General features: G+C 41.8%; 1 protein-coding gene across 1 annotated transcript in view; it reads right to left on the reverse strand.

Annotated features, from left to right (window-relative positions):
• The window catches only part of ANAPC5 (anaphase promoting complex subunit 5), a 104,255-nt gene that overhangs the window by 73,146 nt on the left and 14,213 nt on the right, over positions 1 to 16,896 (reverse strand). The window contains exons 2-6 of the mRNA XM_069214897.1: positions 14,283 to 14,362; positions 12,468 to 12,577; positions 9,783 to 9,993; positions 9,308 to 9,374; positions 7,092 to 7,193 (exon numbers count right to left, since the gene is read on the reverse strand). Coding sequence (XP_069070998.1) covers positions 7,092 to 7,193; positions 9,308 to 9,374; positions 9,783 to 9,993; positions 12,468 to 12,577; positions 14,283 to 14,362 — 570 coding nt within the window. The remainder of the gene's footprint in view (positions 1 to 7,091; positions 7,194 to 9,307; positions 9,375 to 9,782; positions 9,994 to 12,467; positions 12,578 to 14,282; positions 14,363 to 16,896) is intronic.

Consider the following 16,896-nt stretch of genomic DNA (forward strand, 5'->3'; position numbering starts at 1 on the left):
CCTTTAGAATATCCTCAGGTGCTAGACTACATACAGAAGGTTTTAAACAGCAATGCTCCTGTGCACAGGAAGGTGGCACCATGGGGCTCGGTGTTGACTTTGTTCTGCCCGGGAAGTGACGATGAAGCTACAAATAAGAGCCACCCCCATGTGTTTCAACATAAGCTTCTTCCTTGACTCTTTTTGTGTCCTCCAAAGCTCAACAACAATCGGAGCTACCAGTGTGTAGATTCCTAAATTGGAACATTTTTAGATTGGAAAAGAGACCATTCCATAGTACAAGGAGTCTGCAGTTAGAGTATCCACAAAAAAAGTGTTACTGAAGGTAAGTAACTTGTTTTTCTGATGAATACTTCTAACCACAGATTTCTTACCTTAAGAATAAATACCAAAGCAGAACTTCCCAAGGAGGTGTGTCTGTGGAATGGCTCAGATTAAAAACTTCTACAGGACTGAATTAAAGGAATATCAATCCCGTCAGACCTTGCGGTAATAAGCAGTAGTGCCTTGTGATGTGTGTACTGATGTTCAAACCACAGCTTGAGAGCACAGTGTTCGCAGCCTTTGCCAGGATGCATTAGGCCCTTAAACCCTCAGGAGGCTGCTTCTTGGCCAGTGAGCAACAGATCTCAATGCAGAGGACTACCCACTACAACAGAGTCTGTTTCTGCACTGCCTTGACTTTCTTTGCCCACAGAATCCCACAAAAGGCTGATTGTCCACCAAATGGCCATAGGTCAAATTCAAAATATCCAGACAACGGAGGTTCTCCTCCTCTTTTGGTGGTGGGGCAGAGCAAGAACATTTAGGCGGTGAGGTATTGCTGAACATGTAAAGCAGTCACTACCTTTGGTACAAAGGCCGTACAGGTCCTCAACACCACTCATCTGGGAGAAAAGGAGGGTCAAAGCGGCTGCACCAGGAAAGGCTGAAGTTCACTTATGCGAGCTGAAGTCAAAGCAACCAGGCTATCTTCAAAAACACGGTCTTTAAAATTAGCAAATGTAGCAAACAGCTGTGCATTAGCATGCACATGAGGAAAGTGAGAACCACATTAAAACACCACTATGACACCACAAACAGTTTTGGAGGAGGCAAATGAGTCAAACCTTTAAGAAATCACATCACAACAGTTGATCTGGACAAGGACTATTGGTCCAGCTTATGTAAAAAAAAACAAAAGGGCCGACATATAAGCTTTAAAGGTGCCCCGCTGCAAGTCCTTGCATGGCCAGTGATAACACAAACAATGAGACATCTGACAGTTTGGCCCACAATGAGTCAGTATTGTGGGTGCCAAACAAGGTTACAAACTTGTCCCAGCTCCCTGCATAGGCAGACTTTGTAGAAGAACTCCTGACAGCCAGGAAGACATCCATAACTTTGGGAAAAATATCAAATGCAATGAAAAGCTGTCAGTCAATATCTATGCATAGAGGTGCAGCTTGCACAGGTTCGTGTGTAGAACCCCGCCCTGCTGCTAGAACAGGCGATCCTCCGGAAGCAGTAGCCTTACTGAAGAAGAGATGCTCATGTCCTGAAGTTCAGGTACCATACTCTCGTTGCCCAATTCGGAGCCTCTAGGATAAATTGGGCCTGGTCATTCCTGATAATCTTCAGAACTTGTGGCAGAAGAGGCAGTAGCAGGAAAAAGTACATGAGCCCCATGCAGCGTACGCCACCTGGTATAGTGAACAAGTAAGATGCAGGATGCAAAGAGGCCCAGGAAGCCTCAAAGCCACTCTCACCGAGACCCAGGACCTTCAAAATATGTGAGCTCAGTATTTATGCTGTACTAAAAGCTCTTCTGTTTGATTTAATCACTAAACATTTGCTCCATGTATTAAAGTGTCAAGCCCACAGGTAGGGTTCTCATGATCCCTGACTTGTGCACTGTCATTTACAAACAGCACATTATCCTTTCCATTCTACAAACTTACTTCCCCACTTCGTGTTACTGATAAAACTATATAGCATATAAACAATCTGCAGAAATTGAGTTTCAGCTAAAATATTTGTCATTTGCACATCACTAAATAAAATATTATGATTTATTTTTATCCAAAACATTTTTTTCTCAACCTCACAGAATTACAAATAATGTGCTTTCATAACTACTGAAATATAGTATGAAATGTTTGTACAGTTACAAGCTACTTAAATTATATTCTACAGCATTTCACTGCACACTCTTTGTTCACTTTATAAAATCTTCTGAGGCTGCAGTCCGAGAAAGAAAATTAATTGTAAAAAGCCAAACTGACTTTTAACCTCTCTCTGACCACAAAACAAATGTGACAAGACACAAACAAGATTTGAAGGTATCTTTATTACTCTTTCACAGTCTGAGTGAACAGAACGCCTGTTCATTGTCAGCTCGCCAGAATGGGCGAGTAGACCTTAAAAATAGCTCACCCTGACAAAAATATGACTTGCCAAGGCGAGTGAGGAAGTATATTTCTTGAGGCCTGTTGAGGTATGGGAAATCTGAGATTCCTAAGCTCTGAAGGTGTTCTACAACAATCGTTATCACCTTCTTGGAAATCCAACAGGCACTGTTGAGGTCGAACGAGAGCACAGCAAATTGGAAATGCTCCTGACCAACCTTGAACCACTAGTAGCGTCTGTAGGAAGGGTACATGAAAGTAGGGATCCTTCACGTCCAAAGCCACCATCCAGTGGCCTCGATCCAGGTCAGACAGAACCTGGGCCAGCATGAACATCTTGAATATCTGAGAAGGAATGAAATCCTCCATCCTGCTTCGGAAGAGGAAACAGCAAGAGTAACACCAAGTCCCCATTACTGGAGTCAACAGCCCCTCTGTTTTGCCCACAAAAGCCTGCACTTCTTGAAGCAAGATAGCCAGGAGCTCCCCTGAAATATGTTTTGATGTGGGCAGAGGGTGTGGCAGGTCTAAAAGGAATAACAGGGCTTTGCCTCATTGAACGATCTGAAAGACACATTCGCCGGATGTTATCTTTTGCCACCATTGGATGAAATGTCTGATCCTGCTTCCAAAAGTTTGATATGTGTCACTAGGGTCAAAATAAAGTGGCTTAGAGGTTGATGCCACAGGGCTGGGAAAGAAGGAAATATACTGTCCTTGATGGCCTGAGTGTTGTATGCTTGATCCCAGCCCCCAACCCCAAAGGACTGGGGTGCCTGTTGGGGTGTAGTGTGCCTTGGCGGTGCTGGTACGCCAACCCTCTATATCAGCCACAAAGGGTGAAACTGTTGAGGGTACTGTTTTGCAGGGACGGAAAGGTCCTAGTAACGTGCTATGGTCCAGCTTTCCCTAAGGCCTTCAAAAAGCTGAATCACACTCACCAAACCAGCGAGATCCATGGAATGGCATGTGCATTAAAGAGGCTTGCACATCCCCTAAGAATCTGGTGGACCTCATACAAGCAACAAGCATGCCATAGAAGCACCATACTGCTGCCAACTACTCCTCGTAAGCAGTCTCTAGTGTCCAGCCCAGACAATTTTATTTTGCAGCATCCTGACATCCTAAATGGTTTGAGCCAGGCTGGCCCTTATTTTTTAGGGACTGACTATTACAGTTACAGTCTTAGGTGGTAACATTACAGCAAAGTGACTTTATCCAACCACAGTCTTGAACTCAGCATAAAGTGACTGACTGGTAGCTGGTGATGGATAAGTCCATCAGAGCTCTGTACTGCCATCTAAACCATCAGCAATTTTACCAAATGCTTGATCCAATCTTTACTGCTGTCCTGAACAAGGTATTGAGACAAGTACTGAATCTCTCATTAGTAGATGAAGATGTTAAACAAGGCCTTCTTTATCTATTTGATAGACTACATTTGTATCACAGACTTTAAACAGTTAACCGGGAAAAGGGAATTTGAATCATGATCATGAAAATCAAAGTGTCTTACTCATATTTTCCCCATGTAGAAAAAACCCTGTTAAAAAATGATAATTATGATTATAAAGAGAAAGGCAAGTATTAGAACATAGGTTTGGTTAAAGTCTAAAATAAAAGTAAGGCGTTTGATATGAGAGACAGTACAGAAGGTTACAGACAGTACTGCAAGGTTACGAAGGCCAGTCAAAGAGGCCAGGTGGCAGTCCGTAAAAGGTGAGCTCCAGGGGATTAAGGTAGCACGCTACCTTTTCCTAGTACTCTGACCCATCAACTAAAAAAAGAACTTAAGTTCAACGTGGAATTCAGCAAATGAGATGACTCACTAGATGGGATGATACAAGAAGAAGAAGATATAGATCTCGAGAAAATGATTTGAAAGGCATTTTAACAGCAATAAGCATGAGCTCCACGAGGACGGTTCCTGGTACAGTCACAAAGAGACGTTGCCCAATGTTACACTGCCATCATTCTCCTAAGGGGGTCTGCTCAACGGTATATGGTGGAAATAATTCACAGCACTAAACTTGGAAGCACACCTTTGGAAAGTAAACTCCTTCAGGGAAGAAAAATATACATGGACCTTATAGAACATTCTGAAGATAGAATATGTCCACTCGGTCTGAAGTATGAAGATACTTTTGGCCACTGTTTATTTTCATGTTCATTGTACATCATATTAAGTATGTACTAACTAAAGCCAATGTTCACCAACCTAAACGTTAGATTGCTTAATAATGAAACTTTTTAATTCAAGTCAGCAGTTATCTACGCCATGGTCAATCAATCAGTCAGTCAGTCATTTGTAAAGCGCACACTATCAACCCTTGGAGTATCTGGGCGCTGAGGGTGCTGTGTCTGCATTGAAAAGCCAGGCCTTGAGTTGCTATCTGGACACTGCTTGGGAGGGTGCCATTTGGAAGTTAAGAGGGAGGTCATTCCAGGCCCTGGCAGCGATGAAGAAGAAAGCACGGCCCCTGCTGAGGGTGCTATGGATGTGGAGGATTTGTGCGAGGGCGAGTGAAGAAGAGCACAGGTGTCTCAAGGGAAGATGAAGTCCAGCCAGAGGTTGATGTAGGATCGTCCCAGTTTGTGGAGGGCTTTGTAGGCGTGTGGGAGTGTCTTGAACTGGCAGCTTTTCTGGACAGGGAGCCAGTGGAGTTTCCTGAGGTGAGGAGTGATGTGGGTACGCTTGGGGAGGTCCAGGATGAATCTGGCTGCTGTGTTCTGTAATGACTGCAGTCTTCTGAGGAGCTGAAAGGGGATACCAGTGTAGAGCGCGTTGCCGTAGTCGAGGCAGCTGGTGACGAGGACTTGTGCGATGATCTTTTTGGTGTTTACTGGGATCCATCTAAAGATGTTGTGGAGCATGCAGAGGGTGTGGAAACAGGAGGAGGTGACTGTGCTGACTTGTTGTTTCATGGTCAATTGGCTGTCCAAGATTATGCCGAAGTTGCAAACGTAGTCAGTCGATGTAGGAGTGGGTCTAAGTTGTTCCGGCCACTAGCTGTGGTCCCAAGCAGAGGTGTTCTTTCCAAAAATCAGAACCTCGGTTTTGTCTGAGTTCAATTTGAGGCAGCGGTCTCTCATCCAGTCAGCTACGTCGGTCATGGCATTACAGAAGTTGGTTTTGGCATTAGAGGAGTCTTTGGTGAGCGAGAGAACGAGCTGGGTGCTGTTAGGCTAGGAGATGGTGTTGAGTCCATGGGCTCTGATATGTGCAAGGGAGTCACGTAGATGTTGAACAGCGTGGGGCTGAGTGGTGATCCTTGAGGTTCGCTGCATATGATGTTCTTGGGAGCGGAGGCGAACGGAGGCAGGCGGACCCTCTGGGTGCATCTTGAGAGGAAAGAGGTGATCTACTTGAGGGTATGTTGTTGAATGTGGAAGTTGAGGAGTCTGTCGATGAGGATGTGGTGGGTGACAGTGTTGAATGCTGCCAACAGGTCAAGGAGACTCAAGAGTCACTGTTTGACCCTAGTCGAGGAGGATTCAGATGTCATCTGTTGCAGCGATGAGTGCGGCCTCGGTGCTATGGCTGGCCCGGAAACCTGATTGTGATGCATCGAGTAGGCGGTTTTGTTCTAAGTAGTAGGTGAGCTGTCGGTTGATGGCCTTCTCAAGTACTATAGCTGGGTATGCAAGCAGGGAGATTGGCCGGTAGTTCTGGAGGCCACTGGGGGTCGGCTGAGGGCTTCTTTAAAGGTGTTTGATCTCTGAGTGCTTTGATACATCTGGGAAGGATGTTGTGGAGATAGAAACGCTGAGGAGGTTGGTGAGTTCAGTGCTGATTATGTTGAATCCAAGGTTGAAGAGATGGTGGTGACAGAGGCTGGTGGGTGCTCCGGAGTGGACCGAGGACACAAGGTAGCAGTAGCCTGGACATGGAGTGGAGACCAGGTGGTTATGGCTGGGCTGGGGTGGGGTTTGCAGGTTGGATTAGGTTGTCGAATATGGGCAAAGTGGGTTAAGGGCTAAAGTTGTTCTCGCTATTGGCAATCTTACTGTGGAAGTAGTCGGATAGTGAGTAGCAGAGTTGTTGGGAGGGGTGTACTGGGTTTTTTCTGGAAGTCGGGTTGGAGAATTCCTTGATGATCCTGAATAATTCCTCAGTGTGGTTGAGTGTGGCGTTGATGGTTGTTTTTTTTGGCCTCCTTGAAGCACCAGTGGTAGTCACTGAGTGCTGTTTTGTGTGCAGCTCTGTCGGAGGGGTTCTTGGAGATGCTTTTCCAATAGATACATACTAACAGTAAAAAGTAGGGAAACATTTGGTTACACCTTTAGGTATCCTTGTATGGGAGACTAATATTCCCTCCAATTAGTATAAAGCTACTACCTAACAAGCACTGGTGTACAAAAGATGACTGCAGTTCACTAGGCTGAGTAACTGTGATTAAACCTATCATTTTGATTGATGCATGCTTTGAAACAAATATATGTATCAACATTTGTTATTCATGACAATTAATCACAGCTGTAGACTGCTATTAACTTTTCAAATATGGAAGTAACAAAGTGTTGATACAACTAAGCGTAAATCAATCTTTGTTACCTGCTGAAGATCTGAGCTGAGTATTGCCTGAAGCAACTTTCTAAGTTATTCAACCAAAATACATTTTGCACTAAGAGTTAAAGGAAAATGTAACAAAGCACATGGCTTCTTGTAAAGTAGTGCAAAGCAACAGAATATCATTCACTTACCGCTTCTGCAAAATCGGGGTTAAATTTCAGCAAATTGTTCAAATCCTTTTGTAAACAAGCTGGCGTGAGTGCTTTGTTCTCATCATTTTTCAACAATGAAGCCTACAATGGAAGAGCAGACCATTTCTTGAAATCTTAACAGCACACCTTAATAAGGCTGAAGGACAAATAATGAGGAAGCCACAAAGAAAATCAACATTTGGTATAAACAGGAAAAATACACTACATATTTCGTAGATGAACAATTAAAACAATAAACTTCAGAACTGAAACAGAAGAAAGTGGAAAAATAAATCCGGACTAAATATCAACAGTTTAGAGTAGGCCAACTCCAATACAAGCGAGATTTGATTGTTATGAACCAGGGAAGAGAAAGAAGATGGTTGGAGAATGCGGTTCTTTGTGCTGGGAGGGGCGACTTAAGGGGAAGAATCAGCAGCTGCCAAAGTGCATGGAATTGCCTTACTGGACTGGCAAACGTCCATTTGATCTGTTGTGGACTACTAGGTTTCCGTATGCTTTCAGAAAATGCCAGACAATACAAAGCTCGTAATGGTCGTCTACACATTTTTTTATTGTAGCTATTGCAAAGTTAATGAAAGGTTTTTTGTTAACTAAAATAGGGAGACAACAAAATGAAGTGGGGACATCATGATAAGCTCACTCAACTAAGGATCCACTCACAAGGCTGTGATTATAAAAGAGGGACAGCTGTGTGCAATACTAATATTACATAACAGGAGGTACTACCAAGGGTTTACCCAACCTCAACTTCTAATGCCAGCAAACCAAACATGTACATGTAGTGTACGAACTGAATTGGAATTTAAACAATAAATCCTATCCTCTCCCATCCACTGATGAGCATTCCAGGATACGGATTCATTTTATGATGCTTGGTTTTATAAGCCAGAATAGACTGTCAGGTAATGTTAGCAGTGTGCCAGGTGAATCTTTAGTGATAAACAAAAATACATTTCTATAAATAAAAGAGTTAGTCGATCAGTCACTATAGTTCACAGAATCCCCGTGCTCCAGAAAGAGAAGTAGAATAAGAAACTGCACATTTTTTAATTATAAGATGCTTATTTTAAATTTGCAACTTTGCTTCAAGCAAGGTGTACAGGGTGCGGGTGTGATTTGACTGGCAAGGATAATATAAATATCATGTTCAGCAAAGAGTTAATGAAGCAGGGAGTCAGACACTAAATTGACCTCTTCAAAAACTAATGGCAGGTGCTTCAAAGACACCCAGTTTGCTCAGGGTCCGGGTGCATTCTTCTACTCTTGTCATTTCTATATGATTTGTCTGATCAATAACACATGACAACAGCTTGTGCTCCTACTGACTCTGAAATCCAGGTTTCTGTTTACCTGAAGGATGTCCTAATATCGGCAGCTGCAGTTGTTTTCACACAAGTCTTCAGACTCTTGGACCAGTGGACCCAGAAGACTACACAACCCCATCCTGCTCCCAAATGCTTGGTCCTTTACCAAATCTCTTCACCTATGAATTTGTTCTGTCTAAAGTGTTCCAGCAGCAGTTACCAACAAGTGCCAAACCGTTAGGTTAAAATACTTATTTCAACTCACCTTAAGCTATTCAGCACATTGGTACAGTATTGTCTGTGCTACACTGGATTAGTCCTCATCTTATCCAATGAAACCCTATTCCCCTGCCCTGTTGTGCTCTCTCTCTCTCGCTCCCTCAACCCCAAGTTTAAGTCACAGTTTATTCTTCCTTTACGTAGGCAACTCATAAAATTCCAGAAAGCAAAGTGATCACTGCCTCCATGACAGTCTAGAAGCAATCTCAAGCTTCTGTACAAGGGTGATTTTCATGTGCAGACTTGGAAAGGAATGTTTTATATTTCTTAGATCTTCATTAGAAACAGACAAGGAATTATTTAATTTCACTGGGCAGATGAGAAAAGGGTTACCGTCAGCTCATAGTCATGATATGTTATGAAAAGGAGGTGGCTCTGGAGCAATGCCTGGCAGAGTAGCTGCATCAGAGATGTTTCAATCAGCACTTTATGACTCACTGTTAACTAAAGATTTAATATAAATATCCAGTGATGTCACTCAGGTTACCACTTCATAGATAAAAATTAGGCTGGAGTTTTCCTACAAATGTACTCAGAGTAATTCTGTTCAGTGATACAGAAAACGTACCCAGAGTGACCTCCACTGCACCATCTTGAAAAGCAACTTACCTGATGAGAAAGGAAGTATTCTGCTTGCTTCTGAGACAGAGGCCCACTACAAGCCAGATCTTCTTCTCTGTAATAAAAATAAGTGCCATCACCCAAGTTCCCTACAGAACAGCAGCAGAGTGGCTCAATATCAGAAAGACTGCTTAGTCAAATAAATTAAATGTTTGCTGCCATCTGGTTGCGCTGATTCAACCACAAGGTGGGATAAGGTCTCCCAATAAAAACATCAACAGTTGTATTTGATGAGCTACGCTCCCCATCACATACTTCAGCCATATTAAAATTTTCCTTTTTACCCATTAGCTTCAAGACACCAAGTTCCACACAAACAGCACAGCAAGGCTCAGTATAAGAGGCCGAATTGACATTTTAAAAAAAGGTCTATTTTATTAGTTCTACAGAAAGATGATGTGGATTTGCCTCAATTGTCAAGAAAACCGTGGAGCTACTCACACAAACAAGCAAGGGTTTTTACCTGAGTGGGGGATCAAGCTCTTCTTTTTCCATCCTGCCCCCCAGCTCGTCACTTGTAGTCAGGTCCATATCAGTCTCATCGCTGCTCAAGGTTGCAGCAGAACATTTTTTCTCATCATTCCTGAAGTAGTGCTGAAGGGCAGTGTAGAGCTTGTACACCTGACTGAACGATAGCTTGTTATAGGCCAAGATCATGTGACGGAGAAATAAACCTATTCAAATGAAAGGAGAGTTAGCACTACTCGCTCATCAGTGTGCAAGACCGCAGTCCAAGAGAGCATTGAGGAAGCAGTCCTACCTTCAGAATTCCTCCAAGCTGATCACCAGCTTGTACCAGTTAATAAATTAGTTAAACTGTTAACACACACTTGAAGCCATGAAGCTAATGCAGAGTAAGAACCCAATCCCAAGAGGCACATTCTGGGCATTGCCTCCTATGCGGACATCTCACAATTGGCCAATACGGACTGTGTAAGGTTCTACATTTAACAGATCTGCAATATGTACCCCATCACAATTAATGAATGTTGGAAAGGGCAATAACAGTAACGGTGCTTGTTGTTCCCCATTACAGGGTGTTCAAACAGCAGACATGCAATACATGTCCATGCAACAGGAGTAAACAATTTGTAACTAAGCTGTAATCTCGTTTCAGGTGCAAACTCATGTTTTTGACTGAAATTGAAATTAGCGCCCAACTTTAATCAGGCAGAAGTTTTTATAATAGGAAAGAGACATCAGTATCTCCCTTAACTAGTTTGAGATGTCCTCTGGGGCTGCCAGAGAGTTCCGCAAATGCCCTTTGGTGAGACATCTTATTTAGTTGTGCCTCTACAACGTGGTAAAGCATGGCCATACACATAACAGTTCTACTGCAGCCATGAACACTTGGTTCTTAAAATACTATATCTAAGTTTAGGAAATGTAATTAGAACCTTCTGTGTTAACTTGTGCAATCTGTTAAATTAGCCAAAAGCACTCCTGGTCTCTGCTGTGCCACGTTAACTGTACTGAATACAGGGTAATAAACTTACAGCTCAATACATAAGACTCACTTCCATACAATTACCATGAACTACAAGCCACAACTAGACAAATAATACTGAAAAATAGAAACTCTAAAGAAAACAAGCATTGAAAAAGCAAACAGTCTGGCTTGCCTGTAATAACAACAACGGACATAAGGTGGTGCCACTGATCCATTAACATTGAATTGCAAAGCAGAAATTGACAATGGGTGCTTAACCCATGACATATTGCTGTCTCCATCTGTGATATGCAGCGGCTGTACGAGTATGGATCATATTAGTGACGGAGAGTTGTCTGTAGTCGGATGTTAAAAAGGAGCACTTCTGATTCACGTGAAGCTTGGGGGGGGAAACTGCTTCTGTTAAGTGCACTACACTGTCGTCCAAGACTGGAAAAGGATGTGGTGTAGAGTTGCAGCTCTGTGCTTTTTCATCACCTCATTAGCATCTGATAGACCAGATGTAACAAATTACAACATGGCATTTTCTTGAATTTAGAAGGACCAAAGGATTACTGATCTGTTTGGATTTTTTTTTACTGTCTATCTGTTAGTCATGTGCCGATTTGCAAAACATATGGCTCCACTCGAACCAAGTCTTTTTGCATCTCAAAAGCTCAAAAAGTGACAGTGCCTCAGAGTAATTCTTGAAAAGAATCTTGATGTAAATATGTAAACAGTGAACTAGGCTCGGTGGAGATTTACATAACTTCAATCCCAGTGACGCGCGTCTGACTTCCAAAGAAGGAAAACCCCACGCTAGCATATTGAATCCCAGGATTAATACAGTTTACAGAACCATAGAAATTTGTAGATCTCACCGGGCTTCAGGGCTCTTCAAAAGAGATGCAAGTTAGTTTTATCTTCAATAACCACAAAAAATGAATGTGCATTATTTCTGAGTTAGATTGCAATATTCAAACAGAGCAAATGCATCCTGGATTTTAGAAATGCCTTGAGATTGGTAAAACCCTCTTCCACCACAGTGTTCTTTCGATTCAATCTTCAAACATGGACTCGCTGAATTAAGTTACCAAAACAAAAAATATGGTATGTGACCTAACCACAACCCTTCTGATCCATAGACTTGTCAGAGCCCCCCAAAACATTTGCTGATTTCATTAATCAAACGTTGCTGCAAAAAACACAATTAACTACTAATTGGGTTCCAGTGATCTAGAACCAGAGAAAATAATTAATAATATGCTCAATCGTCCAAACAATGAGGTCTGATCGCGGTGGTGCTCAAATGGTAGGTGTTTCTTTCTTAGATTTATGACAGGTGAAAACTTCAGCAATTTTCAAGAGAAAATAGCGCTTGTGAACATTTCATACACTTTGCAAAGGGAAATAATATCCACATTGGTATCCAGCGCACATTGCAACCACTGCTAACCCAAATCAAAGGGTGTGCACTTCACACCTGCATTTTGCGGGTACATTTAATTGGGCTCTATTGTGATCACATCAAGTCTATAGATAAATAACGTGGAGTAATACGTTTAAAGGTGTTCCAAATATACTGTTTGGTTGCCACGCCCACTAAACTTTTTATATTCCATTATTTTCTCAGAGCTCTTCAATTTGCTGGTAAACGTCTGGCTTAAGAAATCCACATTCAGAAGTAACATTGCTCACGGAGTATCAACAATCACTTACCTACGACACTCGTCTTGTGCACCTCTGGTTCCGTCCCAGAAAAAGAATCACCCAGGTCATCAAAGAACTGCTCCATATCCTTCAGCTCCCCCTCCGCCATCAGTTTAATTCTGAACAAGAAGAAGTTCGAGTATTAGGACGTTCCATTGGACTTTATGCAGAAGAGAAGCAACCACTGAGTATGAATTTCAGCCTGGAAGCAACTTTGAAAGAGAAAAAGGGCCTACATAGAATACAGAAAATGCTAAACAAAGTCTACGGTGTAGGGAGCGGGGTGCAAAGTTTTGAGATACAATATCTGCGTTGAGGCTTTTGGACAGGTGTTGTAAAGAGGGTTGACGGGTTTAGGCTATCCAATTAAACCGAAGGACCACGGACAAAACATTAGTATGGATTTCTTTTTCAAATGCTGAAATATTACTGCGGTCCCCACTAAATATATCACTACTTGGTGGCAGTTTTCAGAACTTTTCTAGGTTCCCTATCAAGTACTTTCCCAAAATATTTGGAATTGCTACTTGAATAGTAATTCAAACATGACTATAGTATTCTGAGAAAGTACAAGCAAACTGCAACCATGTGTATTTCCAGCATCAAAAGATAAGCAAAACCTCTAAGGGAGATGACGTTAAAAGGACCAACTTAAAATTCTGTGCCTACTACTTTATTTGGGGTAAGAACATTTTATAAGGACAGGTTATTTCTCAAAGTACCTGGAAACATTAGAGTGACTCTCCCTCGAGGAGATAAAAATGGCAACCAAGGCTTGAGTTCCCCTGATGCCAACAAGTGAAATGGGGAAAAACACAAACTCATGATAAGGGCACTTCTAAGTTGAAGCAAAGCTGGTATGAAAGGTCCTAACATAGTCAAAGTAAACAGGAAAACCCTAACTAGAAACAGCAGATAAAGAGAAACAGACAAACAGCATGGACTGCATACTAAAACAAACTAGTGAGTAGACACATTAAGCTGACTGAAGACAATATGGTAACAGAAAATGTCTCAGGAAAGCATTGAGTAACCCAAAATCACACGCAACAGAATCTCCCCCTCCTCCAGTAGTAATGGATTCTAAAACCCATATTTCCGAGGACAAAGATTACAAATCACAAATGCTGGAGGGCTAAAACACTGGTATTATTACTATGCTTCAGTTCTTAGTCTTCGATCTTCACGATGGTGTGATCATTCTTTCTGACATAGTCCCACTGCAGTGCTCCACTGCAGGATGTTATCCATGCAAGCAAAGATTCGAGAATGAGGTTCATTACCATCGTAATGTCTCTCTACATTTACACATAGCTTGAAGAAACTGAACCAAGGCATAAACCAAAGGAGACGGGCTATCAGAGAAACATGAAATCTGTTCTAACTGGAGGATTAGTGAGGAGGGGTCAATCCCAACAAGCACCAAACAATCATAATGTTGTCCGTGCTGCCTGTAAGTTCGTATGAACACGGGTGCTACAGTGAGGTGAACCTTGATCCACTACACGGTGGTGTTCCTGCTCTTCCAAGATGGCCACGACTAAGACAAATTTCAAGAAGAGCAGCTTCTTGTACAAAAGAGGAAGAACACGAGCTGGATCCCAAATATATTACCAATCCTGAATTTGACCTCCTCGAAGGAGTGCTCTAATACACATTTTATTCTTCTGCCGACTGCTAGGGAGCACTTTTAGGCGAAATGTGTGCCTCTTGAATAAACACAAGTAAAGTAAAGATAGGAAGGGGATCAAAGTGACAAATCCAATAAAAAACGTGAACACAAAGTGAATAACTAATACAGAAACACGTGAGGTGAAGGCCTACCTTATTTGAACAGATTCAGCTATTTTGGGGCAACACTCTTCAACAGACTTCAGCAAGCTGGATAGCGACATATCTGGACCCTAAACAAAATACAGAGGAGCCATTAAAAGGTGGACATATGCCAAGCAGCATGGTTTTCATACAATTGTGTCTTCGTGAAAATACAGCAGCAAACACTGCACTGAGAAATTGTGTCATCATGTAAAATAAAGTTTTATTATCACAATCTGCATGATTATGCATGACTAAAACATACAGAAGCAATTTTTAATTTATTTTTTCTTCTTTGAGAAATAACTTTTTCCACTGGCAAATTCCTCTCTATACCCCTATGAAATATGAAGACTGAGCCAGTTCTTTTCAACCATTCAAAAGGACTTTGAAGGGTAGAAATGATTATGCAGGGCGAATGTGAAGGCCGAGAAATGTATACATTTGTGGATGTTTGCTATCTTTGTGATACACAAACCCCCAGGAACTTCACCTTTCTCAACTCTGGTAAGAGATTTAGTGCAATACCCAGGATAAAAACTAACAGCATGCATGAGGAGTATGTCTATTCTGAAGGATTAACCAGATTCTAATAATCAGGTAATTTCTACTCACAATGTGACCTGTACATGGATCCCCCTCATGCCCCATCCCATTATAGTTCTTATAGTTACGCATGCAACATCTCCTTCTGTCAAAATGATGTCCAACTCAGCTGAGAAGGGTCAAACCGATAAGGAAGGTGTGAGACACAGTCAAATCGTAGGAGGAAAATCAGATTGAAATCAAAACCATGTGAAACCATAACTTAAAAATGCATTTATTTTTGTAAAAGTGAATGCGTTGAGAGAAAGAAACAATAACACTTTTTTTTTTTTTTAACAAGAAAACTCGGTTGATGGACAGGTTAAAGGCAACAAATAAGAGGCTTAATGGTGCATTTGTGGGTTTTGACCACCTCATAAAAGAAGAGAGGATGGTGAGTTTACATTCCAACCCCTTCCTAAACAAAAAGAACACCATAAAGATTGACCTTTTATTTTTAGATATTATGGTACAGATCTCTTGATGGTATTATTTTATTTTTGATTAAATGAGATGGGTGACGAACAGCAAGAACAAGGGGAATGAAATTATGAAAAAAACAAAGCTGAAAGATGAAGGAAACAAGGTGGATCATCATATAATCAAGTTCTACTAAATTGAGAATGGTATATTAAACCAATGTGCAAGCCAGTTATAAGAAAACAAAAAGGGCATGAACATTTTATAAATTACAATAATAATAGATCCACTGAGACAGATACAGTCTTATGTGCGTGCATACACCATGGTCCACTTAAGAGGAGCTCAATTAATCTCCACCCTCCAATGCAATCCAACAATTTGGATGCATCTTCAACAGCTAGAGACCCATCTCTTCACCACTTTCAGCATGGGATAGGGAAGGACAGTCAATACGTAGATTAACAAAGATTTCCTAGGAATAGGTCAGACTTATGCCTTGAAAATGATCATAATTTACACATCTGTAACTTAAACATGAATTAGCCAAAATGTTCTAGGCTAGTCATATCTAGATGAAAAACATATGTAGCTGACGTGTGAAAAGTCAAAGACTCTTGAGACGCGCATATGTAATGTACACAAGATATGTATACCTTAGACATGAGTAAATAATGGGTGGTAATTGCAGAAGAGCTGGGTTAGAGGAGGAGTCAAGCATATGAAAGGTCTACAACCTAGTTCACCTTAGGGCAATGCAAAAAAGTTAGAAGTGCACTTGCTACAGCTTTGGACACCTAAAACAGATTGGAGGGTTCCAAGGCCAACAATAAATAAGGGGTAGAATCCACAAGATGGGACAGATGAAATCAATTAAATTACTTGCCCGACACAGGGGGTATAGCTGCACTGTAACAGAAGGAACTTGAACTTTTTATAGTCTAAGGATCAGGGACTGGGAAAACTAAGGGCCAGATGTACGAAGCATTTTTCAAGTCGCAAAGTGGCCGATTCACAGAATCGGCCTGTTTGCGACTTGAAAATGCATTTTGGGATGTACAAAGCCCAAACTGCGATTCAGTAACTTGTTACTGAATCGCAGTTTGGGTTTTGCGATTCGGTATTAGGAAGGATTGTGTCAAGGGCGTCCCTTCCTAATACCAAATCCAAATGGTGCGTAAGATTGTTTTGTGACCGCGAATGCGGTCGCAAAACAATGGCAGTTAGCACCAGTTTCAAAGTGATGCTAATCCATTTGCAAATGGGAAGGGGTCCCCATGGGACCCCTTCCCCTTTGTGAATTGGCAGCGAAAATATTTTTTCAGAGCAGGCAGTGGTCCCACAGACCACTGCCTGCTCTGAAAAAATTAAAAGAAAACTTTTCATTTTTGATTTTGAAATGCATTTAAAAAAACTAAAAAACTGATTTATTTAAAATCAGTCACAGATATGGTGGTCTGCTGTCTCCAGCAGGCCACCATCCCTGTAAGGGCGGCCAATCCCAATGGGGTCGCAAATTGCGACCTATTTCATGAATACTCATGAGGTAGGTCATTTGCGACCCCATTGGGAATCGCAAACAGTGTAAAGTACACTGCTGTACATCCGGTTTTGCAAC

Source organism: Pleurodeles waltl, chromosome 11 (genome assembly GCF_031143425.1).
Source record: "Pleurodeles waltl isolate 20211129_DDA chromosome 11, aPleWal1.hap1.20221129, whole genome shotgun sequence".
NCBI classification, from domain to species: Eukaryota; Metazoa; Chordata; class Amphibia; order Caudata; family Salamandridae; genus Pleurodeles; species Pleurodeles waltl.